At 38.6% G+C, this 10,364-nt stretch overlaps 1 protein-coding gene across 7 annotated transcripts; it reads left to right on the top strand.

Annotated features, from left to right (window-relative positions):
• Nucleotides 1–3,193: 3,193 nt before the first annotated feature.
• LOC306999739 (serine/threonine-protein kinase SIK2-like) lies at nt 3,194–10,061 on the top strand. 7 transcript variants are annotated; one of them, XM_079614667.1, is made up of 12 exons: nt 3,194–3,631; nt 3,950–4,105; nt 4,315–4,431; nt 5,090–5,153; nt 5,272–5,433; nt 6,096–6,220; nt 6,329–6,452; nt 6,643–6,866; nt 7,459–7,822; nt 7,967–8,239; nt 8,332–8,515; nt 9,416–10,031. In XM_079614667.1, exons 2-12 carry the CDS (start codon nt 3,965–3,967, stop codon nt 9,645–9,647), a joined length of 2,010 nt encoding a protein of 669 aa, XP_079470793.1. In that variant the 5' UTR covers nt 3,194–3,631; nt 3,950–3,964; the 3' UTR covers nt 9,648–10,031. The 7 variants fall into 7 exon arrangements, with proteins under 7 accessions (XP_079470793.1, XP_079470795.1, XP_079470791.1 ...); XM_079614669.1 differs by having other exon boundaries at nt 3,333–3,631; nt 3,989–4,105; nt 9,416–10,061; XM_079614665.1 differs by having other exon boundaries at nt 3,365–3,631; nt 6,075–6,220; nt 9,416–9,994.
• The last annotated feature ends 303 nt before the right edge of the window (nt 10,062–10,364 follow it).

The raw sequence follows: 10,364 nt of genomic DNA, 5'->3' as shown, positions 1-10,364 counted from the left end.
ACCGGAGATTCTCTCCTTCTTGCAAGAGCTATTGGATAAGGGAAGAACCCCATCCACGCTCAAAGTCTATGTGGCTGCCATATCAGCGTTCGTTAATCCAACGCTTGGCCGTTCACTAGGCAGGAACGACCTGGTGGTCCGCTTCCTTAGAGGCGCCAGGAGGTTAAACCCTCCAAGGCCTCCTTCAGTCCCCGTTTGGGACCTTTCTACAGTGTTGAACGCTATGAAAGGGGCCCCTTTCGAGCCTATTCACTCAGTTGACATGAAACACATGTCTTTCAAGACCGTGTTTCTTTTGGCTCTCGCTTCAGTGAAGCGTGTGGGAGACTTGCAAGCGCTCTCAGTGAGAGCTTCTTGTATGGAGTTCGGGCCAAACGACTCTGTAGTCGTATTGAAACCGAAGCATGGGTACGTGCCTAAGTCCCTCAACACACCGTTCAGGGCTCAGGTCATCTCCCTGTCGGCCCTGCCGGCCTCAGAGGACGGAAATAGCTCCCTTTGCCCGGTCAGGGCATTAAGAGCTTACGTGTCCCGCTCCGCTGTTTTTCGACAGACGGAGCAGCTCTTTGTTTCGTTCAGCGGGCGCTCCAAGGGGCGAGCCGCAACGAAACAGAGTCTGTCTCGATGGGTAGTGGACGCCATTGCGCTAGCCTACGCATCTAGAGGTTTGGAATGCCCTTTGGGCATCAGAGCACATTCCACGAGAGGCATGGCCTCTTCATGGGCTTGGTATAGCGGAATCTCGTTACAAGATATCTGTATGGCGGCAGGCTGGGCCTCCCCGTCTACATTTATTAGGTTCTATAACCTAGAGGTTCCTGCGTTGCAGGCTAAACTGCTCTCGGTCTAGAAGACTATGTATAAGTGTTCCTGCCCCGCGCTGCGGCCCAGGTCACTTCAATGTTAATATGTATAAGTGTTCCTGCCCCGCGCTGCGGCCCAGGTCACTTCAATGTTTAATATGTATAAGTGTTCCTGCCCCGCGCTGCGGCCCAGGTCACTTCAATGTTTAAGCATCACTCACTGACAATGTGTCCCATGAGCATGCTATTACCCCTCATATATATCTATATTTACATATATATGCTATTATGCCTTAAGAGGCACTACTATAAAAGGATGATGCTATTTTAGCCGCTCTCCCTATACTTCTTGGGGTAGGCACTTGTATACCAGGGCGCGCCCGCCCTTAGGTGTCTGTGTCGGTCCAAGAGCACGCACGGCGGTTTACATAGGGTTCCCGTAGCGTTCTTTCGACGCAGTACGAGAGAACTCTACGTAAGAGAACGTACTCGGTTACTAACGTAACCTCGGTTCTCTCTAGGAGAGGGAACGAGTACTGCGTCTCATGGCCGTGCGTGCCCACGCTGCGTCGCTTCATTGACGAAAATCGGCGTGTTAGACAGCTATGCTCGTATTTATAGGCCTAGGCCACGCCTGTTTGGGCGGGAGGTGACGCAGAAGGGCGCGAAGCGTCCTCATTGGTCAGCGTCTCTGGCCTCGCATAGGCTGTGCTTTTCTGGCAGAGCAGCCAATGGGTGAGCTGTATTGCTCCGCCTAGGTTGTATGCTTCAGAAAAGCGTTTTACAATATTACAAAATTAAGGATTAATTTTAGGCTTAAATCTCGACAAAGAAATATCTTTCCCGTAGCGTTCTTTCGACGCAGTACTCGTTCCCTCTCCTAGAGAGAACCGAGGTTACGTTAGTAACCGAGTACGTTTTTCTCATAAGCGTAAGCTTACACAATACGAGAAACCTCTCAAAAGGGAACGAAAGTTATTATGAGTATTGAATCTTTGAAGCAGATATCATAACAAATGGCAGTAGACCGGGAAGATATTAAAATGAGCGGTTCATTTCTAAATCCATAAATCACACCTTGATGCTGTGGAAATACAAACCAGAAGACAGAACACAACGAGCGGTGCTGAATTGGATCGTGACAACATACCATCCTGGTAGCACATTCCTGAACCAAATCATTGGTTGGTTGGTGTTTCACTTTTGTAATATATTTACAGTATTTTATTCTCACACACTACATAATAAAGAGCAATGCATATTATACAGGTAATTGTCACTGCAGAGTTAAAATACTCAGTCTTAATAAAATCGGGGCAAAATGGCATAATACATTTTTTAAAAACAGGTGTTTCTTTACAGGTGTCTTTAAGTATTTAATAGCATGCACTTTGTCCATAATGGATTGCCTAAAAACACTAATAGTTTTATTTATTTATTTATTTAAATCCAATATCTCTAAATATGGTATCTCCCATATTCTAAATTAACCTCAGGTGATGTGTGTCCTCATATGGTCATGCTGCAAGTGAATGCCCGTATAAGGGTGTGGCTGTATTGTGCAGTGGGTCATAGATTACAGCAGGGAAAAACAATGCTAAATGCAAGTGATGAAATGCAACTAACCATATATTGTGCATTAAGATAGCAAGGAACTTTGTTTTCTGTGTTAGTATGGTATTTTTTATGCATTTACAGAATTGTCAATATTAATAACCATATGCCCAACAAAATTATAATTTTGTTATACTAAAAGTAAACTTGTATAAAACTATATTTACTGTACTATAGTTTACTAGTTAAATACATGTAGCACATTTTTTAACACTAACAGTAAGCTGAGTACACAATTAGTTTAACACTTTTCATTTGTGCAGCAACCATATACAAGTGAACTTGTATACAACTATACTTAGTTTAGTTAAATACTTGAAGCACATTTTTTTAGTTTATGAAAGTACACTTTGAAGTATACTCTCAGTAAACTAAACTACTAGTATACCTAAAGTGCAAAAATAGTATATGTAGTACAGTGATGTTAAGTTCACCTAAAGGAAACGTACAAGTATACTTGCAGTTTAGTTTACTGAGAGTATACTTCAAAGTGTACTTTCATAAACTAAAAAAATGTGCTTCAAGTATTTAACTAAACTAAGTATAGTTGTATACAAGTTCACTTACAAGTTGTAGGGTTGTGGGGTCAGTCTTTTTGATAAGTCAGAAAAGAGTTGTGGTGATGTTATTAATGTCATACACTACAATAACTTTTTTAAGCTCACAGGAGAAGTGGCATGCCTGTGAGCAACATTGTAGGTTTTATAACCAAAAAAAACTGATGTAACGTGTTATTTTACGTAGCCTATATTTCTAAGAAGTAGGCTACATTAAGTATCCTTCTAAGAAGTACTGAAAGTATACTCTCTTATGTTTAGTTTAAAAGATGAATGACGCACTTGAATAAACTCTTCTTTTTTTTTGTAAGGGCGTATCTGAAACTCTCAGTAAATAGGGCAGATTAGGGAGGAGGCTAATTATCTGTCCAATTATTCTAGTGTTACACCCCGTTAATCGAAGTAACTGTCTGGCAACTTTTGCAATCCAGTGTAGTGCTGTGTAAAGTTGCTGGGCAACATGACATTTCGTATCAGATCTCTGACGCAAAAGTGACGTTAATAAAGTAAGAATGAGTTTGCAATGGTATGTTTGCATGAGGCGCAGAGCTGACTTCATCGCCCGAACTCTGTGGGAATATGCATGTCTGAAACGTAGCTACCGGTTTTTGGAGAGATGACAGCCCAGCGCGAGACGACTACTCTTACTGACTGCTCGTGAGATAAACAAGAACATTATTGGATTGATGATTTAATAAAAAGGTTTACTGGCCTTATTGATTTTTTTTAGCACATGATAATTAATTCGAGCAAAAATAATCAAGTGCTTTCTGGCTGTGAATATGAAAATCACAATTATTATTTTGATTCATTTTTTTTCCATTATCTATGCACATTTTAAAAGTATATTTGTCCGTTTAGGTTGTGTGAATGACGCACACGTTAATGCAGGCTTTAAACACTTTTTATTTCAGTAGCCATATGTAATGCGTGAATTTTGGTGGTCACTGTTCTTGATCACTAATCTTGATTCAGTCCTCCTTTTTCACAATGGTGATTTTGTCGGAGGAAAAGGCAGCGAGGCAGTCCGGGAGACCACTGCAAGTGGGTTTCTACGAGATCATCAAGACATTAGGCAAAGGAAACTTTGCTGTGGTAAAACTAGCTAGACACGAAGTCACCAAAACAGAGGTATGTTGTGGTTTTTGCTATTACTTAAAGTCGTTTCATCTGCCATGTACAATTATATTAGTGTAAATTAATCGAAATTTAAGGGGAATTATTGCTAATTAAATTTCATGTTAAATAAATTATTTTGTTTCTAATATTATTTTTTTTACCACACGTTTACCTTTGGGCACCTCCTTCACTAAATAATATTCTCTGATTGTACTTTACAGGTTGCCATGAAAATTATTGATAAAACTCGACTGGATGAATCTGATTTAGAGAAGATTAACCGGGAAGTTCAAATCATGAAGCTTTTGAAGCACCCATACATAATCAAGCTTTACCAGGTGTGTGTGTGTGTGTGTGTGTGTGTGTGTGTGTGTGTGTGTGTGTGTGTGTGTGTGTGTGTTATTCAATCATTATGGTTGATACCCATAGGCCTATGCATTAATTTATTAGGCACATCAAGTGTTAATAGACCTTCGTCAATAATAGTAATGCTCATGTTCACTTGAAATTAGAGTTTAATATTTCTTATATTGTCCTCTTAAATCTCAACCCATGATATCAACTGATATCTACCAACTATAAGCTTTGATTTTTCACTTCATTAGTTTAAGCTGGCTGAAAGCCAGTTTACAGTGAGTTTATTCTAATGCACCATGACTTTCCCATGGCTGCTACTTCCTCTCTTTACTGCTCTCTCAGGATGGAAGGAGGGAAATAATGACCTTACAATGGAAAGGTCATGATACAACTGCTTTCTCAATAATTATTTAATGTTGGTGTTCCAAGTCCAAATCGAGCAGGATTCCAATTTGTGTTCCCTTGAGAAGCAGAGTGTCATGCATGTGCACTACCTATTGTTCCATGATTCCAATAAAATGTAACTTTAATTTTGATTCATCACTTTATTTATAAAGATCTATATAAAAAATGTAATTAATTAACTTTTTTTTAATGACTGCTTGTCACTAGTATGAATAATTTGTTTGTATCATGTAGGTTATGGAGACCAAAGACATGCTGTATATTGTGACAGAGTATGCCAAAAATGGAGAGATGTTTGGTGAGTCTAAAGAAAATTATTTAATTACCTACAGATCAGAATTTTTTTTTTTTTTTGCTTTTACGTCATTGCCTCTCATGCTGGTAACTAATAGTGCTATTATCTTTCTTTTTTAAAGATTATCTTACCTCAGTTGGTCATCTAAGTGAAGCAGAAGCTCGTAGGAAGTTCTGGCAACTCCTTGATGCTGTAGAATATTGTCACAAGCATCACATTGTACACAGAGACCTGAAAGCAGAAAATTTACTCCTGGACAGTAACATGAATATAAAACTGGCAGGTAAGAAAGATCTTGTAGCCGACCTCTATTTTCATCCATCCATCCATTTTCCAAACCACTTATCCTCTGTAAGGTTGTGAGTTGTAAAAATATGATTGCATGTAAAAAGTATGACAATCAAACAAAAAGTAATTGAATCCATTGACCATTGTCATATTTATATCCATTTCCCAAACGCAGTAGTTCTCCCTGTTCCTTGCGCCACCCCCCAGCTCTGCACATTTTGCATGTATCTCTTATCAGTTCAGAGGTTTGTTTAGTTCGACTGTAAGTGCCATACAAATTTAACTTCACAGTTCAATTTGTAGATGTATCACTTATGTCTCACTTATGATGTATTCCAACATCATAAGTGAGATTTCAATCCGAAAGGTCCATGTTCAGTTCAAAGAGCAATGCTAACACCATTGGGAACAAGGGAACATCGATACATCACTTCACGAGAAATGGAGTGGGAAATTTACACGTCATTGTGTATCACTCCAGCACTTGATGAAGTTAGAATAAAATAAGGATTTGATTTGGATTTCTGCAGGACCGGGATTGAAAAGCACTGCACTAATGAGAGTGTAAAAAATGTTGTAAGAGACCTTATTGTTAATAAAAGTACCTAATTTAGAGACATCTAATGACTAATGTAGTCTTTCTTTGTATTTCTTCAGACTTTGGTTTTGGGAACTTCTATCAGCCTGGTAAATCTTTGTCCACCTGGTGTGGGAGTCCTCCCTATGCCGCTCCAGAAGTCTTTGAGGGGAAGGAATATGAGGGACCACCCTTGGATATCTGGGTAAGATCTTCAGCTTTTGTATAACTGTTCTGACCCTCTGAAAATTTCCAGAATGTCCTCATTTGACATTAAGAAAACATCTGAAATGTGTCTCTGACTGCTTCCTAGAGTCTGGGAGTATTGCTGTTTGTATTGGTTTGTGGCACACTACCTTTTGATGGCACCACTCTCCTTGCCTTAAGAAGAAGAGTCACTGATGGACGCTTCAGAGTGCCCTTCTTCATGTCACAGGGTATGCCTCAATATAGAAGGTTCCTCCTACTGTATATAGAGGGGCATACAACATTTACATATAAAGTTCCAGCACCATTCTCATGGTCGTCTTAACTGAGCATTAATTTTCAATATTTTAGTTGAGTGGTGTGTGGAAATCTGGTGTCTTTAGCTCTTCTTTCACCCTTGCTGTTTCCATCGTTCCACAGACTGTGAAAGCCTTATACGGAGGATGTTGGCTGTTGAACCTACCAAGAGATTCAGTGTGGCACAAATCAAACAGCATCGTTGGATGCAGGCTGATCCCTCTGCTATATGCCATTCCCCTTTACACTTTTCCTGTCTTGAGACTCATCTCCAACAAGGGACTTACAATGAAGCAGTTCTGAGTATTATGCAGACAGTGGGTATTGACAGGAAGAGAACTATAGAGGTGAGGAGCCCTGAGATCAAGGTCTGTGTGTGAAAAAGACACCTTAATTCACTTTAAAAAACATTCTGTCATTATTTACTCACCCTCATGTCGTTCTGCGAAACAAACAAAACATAACTTTTGGTGAAAAAACACACTGAGACCTTTCTCAAAAATGTATTTTATGTTCCACAGAAAAAAGTTATACATGTTTGAAATTACATGAGGGTAATTAGATTATGACAGAATTGACCATTCCTTCAAGTCTAAATCAGGGGGCTCTTCTCCTGGAGAGCTACCGGGTGTGTTTGAAATCGCCCCCTATATCCTCATTCACTATTCCCTACAGGAAAGTTTGGCTTTGTCCTGCATGCATATACATTAATTTGACTAAAATACCTTGGCATTGTGCATTTGCTCTGAAGACAGATGTGACATGATACAAGTATTTAATCCTTCAAATATTGGGTTACACATTCATTGTGTCATGTGTACTGGGACAGACAGATGAAGACTAGTAGCTCAAACACTATACAGTAGCTTGATTATAACATGTATACGCATGTACTTACCGTGCATCACTTTATTGACTAAAAACATCCTCTGTATTCAGTCTCTTCAGAACAGTAGCTTCAACCACTTTTCTGCTATTTACTGCCTGCTGTTAGAAAGAGTGATGAAGCGTCAAGCACTGCAACAAAACAAACTGGGAACTGGGTGGCTGAAAGTGCCGGGTCACAACCCTTCTGCAACAATGCTGCCTTTGGAGGACGATCTTAGCACACTAGAGTACACATGCTCTGCTTCTGCTACCTGCCAGCTGGAGACTACAGGATATCAAAAGACACAGCCGGGGGATCTAAAAAAGAGGGAGGAGGACCATCAGTCTACGATCAATCCTTCTGTGGGGTTCAGAAAATCACAGAGACACACACTCTCAAATGCCTGTGCCTCCCAGAACTTTTCCTGCTTACCAAGTAAGTTTGAAGGAATTTCTATAGATATTTCATTAATTATGATTAGTCAATTTACACTAGCTATAAGTACTGTCACACATTGATATTAGTGTTGCAGAGTGTGTCTGACTCTAATTTATTAGTATTCACTGTCCCTTGCTTCAGGTATAGTCATAGATCGTGTAGATGGTGCCACCTCAAACTGCTGCCTCAGGTCCACTCCCTCTGCTTCTACTAGTTCTTCTTTCACCACCCTCTGCACCCCATTAGAGATGAGCACTGACACCAATGGCCGCATGACTCAGGGATTACGTCCGTGTTCACAGATATTACTAGGGAATTCCGGCACTCCCTCATCCACCCTTGGGCACCAGAGTTGTCTGCCCTTACCCAGCTATCCGGAGGGAAGGAGATCCTCAGATACCTCTCTTATACAAGGTCACGGAAACAGTACACTGTGCACAGAGCAAATTATATCCTTGTTACGGTAAACAATATGAATTTAACAATATTTCCTCTTTTTTTGTTAGGTGTGAAGGCGTTCCCAATTTATTTGAGAAAGAATGCCTGTATTAAGAGCCAGCTGAGTTGGAATAAACCTAAGGCGCCTGTGCGTCCCCAAAGCAGTAGTACGTCTGCAGTTTTACCAAGCCCTCCAAGCTCTCCAGTGGTGCTCCACAGTGGTGTCCAGGAGAATGTTTTAAAAAATAAAAGGTGAAAATAATTCAGTGATTAATGATTTACCCTTGATAAAAAAAAAATAAGAAGACCAAAGGGCTTAATTGTATTGGATGTGCACTTATGGATTAAAACGTATATTTAAAAAAAAAAAACTGTACTTGCAGATAATATAATATTAATGCAATAAAAGGCCCCTTTTATGACTATGGTTCTTAACACACTTAAGAACACTTTTAAAAAGTGGACTTTGTACTCATGCCAAATTAAAAGTTTTACTTTAAAGTACATTTTAAATCATTGTTTTAAAAATCTTTTGTCATGCTTTAAAGAATTACACTTATGATGTGTTGACTAACATTTTAAAGCACCTGTAAAACAATTGATTCTAATTTTAACTCTAGTTATTCAATATTACATTTGAAGTTAATATATTTGAATTGTACTAAATTGCAACTGTAATATTAGTAATGTGTAATTAAAAACATTTTCAAATGCATGACATACAAGTTTCAGTAGAAATTTTTATTATATTTTAATTTACCATAAATACTTGTCAGTAAATTCAGCAGTACACTTATTTCAAAGACGATAGAAGTAATTATGAAAAGATAGACTGTTAAGATGTACTTAAGTCTTTCTTAAGTGCATCAAAAAAGCACCCTTAAGTGCATTTAATATAAATGTAAACTATTATATATTTTAATTGAATTGGGAATATGAAATTAAGTGTCCAAAAACATTGCATTCAGTTTGCACTTAAGTTTTCTTTTAGTAACATTACTTCTGTAATAAGTAACTTCTCTTTCAGTTGGTGTATTTCTTTTTCACAAGGGTACTTTCAGCCATTACCTCATAGAAGGCATTACACATTTATTTGTCAATTTCAAAGAGCTGAAATCAAATACCTATAGACTCTATATTTTTGTATTTTAGGATGGTTCCCTTCCAATGCCATCAGAGCCAGCATCAGCTTCTCCCAGTGGCCTCTACTTCTTATGTTCCATTGAAAAAAACCACAGGCCTAGATTCACAGAGCTTTTTCATGCCAGCTCTTCCCCCACAGTATCAGAGGAAACCCATCAGTCTCTCCGCCTGCTTGCTCCCACCGCAGTCAGCTCCTCGCCACTCTCTATTTTCTCTCTCCTCTTCTTCCTCCATTGTGTAACCAGCCGCAAAGCTTCTTGAGACTTGACTGCAGATTACTCCACAATCTCAGTCTCTGCCTCAGGCTGGGATTTACATTGGCATTGTATTACCCTGGTTTTACCCAGGACCTTAATAAATAAAATATAGTTTAGTATTTGTCACAATTGAGAGTTTAAGAGTGAGCGAATTGACCTAACTAATAAATAAATGAACTAATAATAAATAATTGCTGTGTTTGTAAAGAGACAAAGAGTTTTATTGATACATCATATTGCATTGTTGTCATGATTGTAGCTGCTTAGTCAATGTCCAGAAAGTGGTGTGAATATTATTATTAGTATACATCATTAAACAGTTTACTAAGATCTTGCTGTTGTTTTTTTTATTAGAATTTATTTGGTACAAAAAAATATGAATAATTGAAGACTACTTTAGTTGTGGTTCATACTGTGATTGGTTTATCTTGACCATTATTATGCCGTAATTTAGGGGGCATTGCTGTTTTTAATAGTGAAATACTATGCATAGGGCTATTCGTTTATTAATACACACATCTGTAATATCTTTTTTTTTTCTTTTTTTTTACCAAATAAATTTCATGTTTTATTACTGTAAAGGTAATTTAAAAAATCCCACACTTGCATTATTGGCTTGCATATTACCAGTCCATTGAAAAGTGGTAACCTGCGTTGGTATCTAAATTAAAATACCATTAGCATTCCGTTAACATTTATAC

This window comes from Phoxinus phoxinus (assembly GCF_949152265.1).
Source record: "Phoxinus phoxinus genome assembly, chromosome: 6".
Taxonomy (NCBI): domain Eukaryota; kingdom Metazoa; phylum Chordata; class Actinopteri; order Cypriniformes; family Leuciscidae; genus Phoxinus; species Phoxinus phoxinus.
Note: the sequence above shows the minus strand (reverse complement) of the source record. Positions and strands in the feature narration are given on the sequence as shown.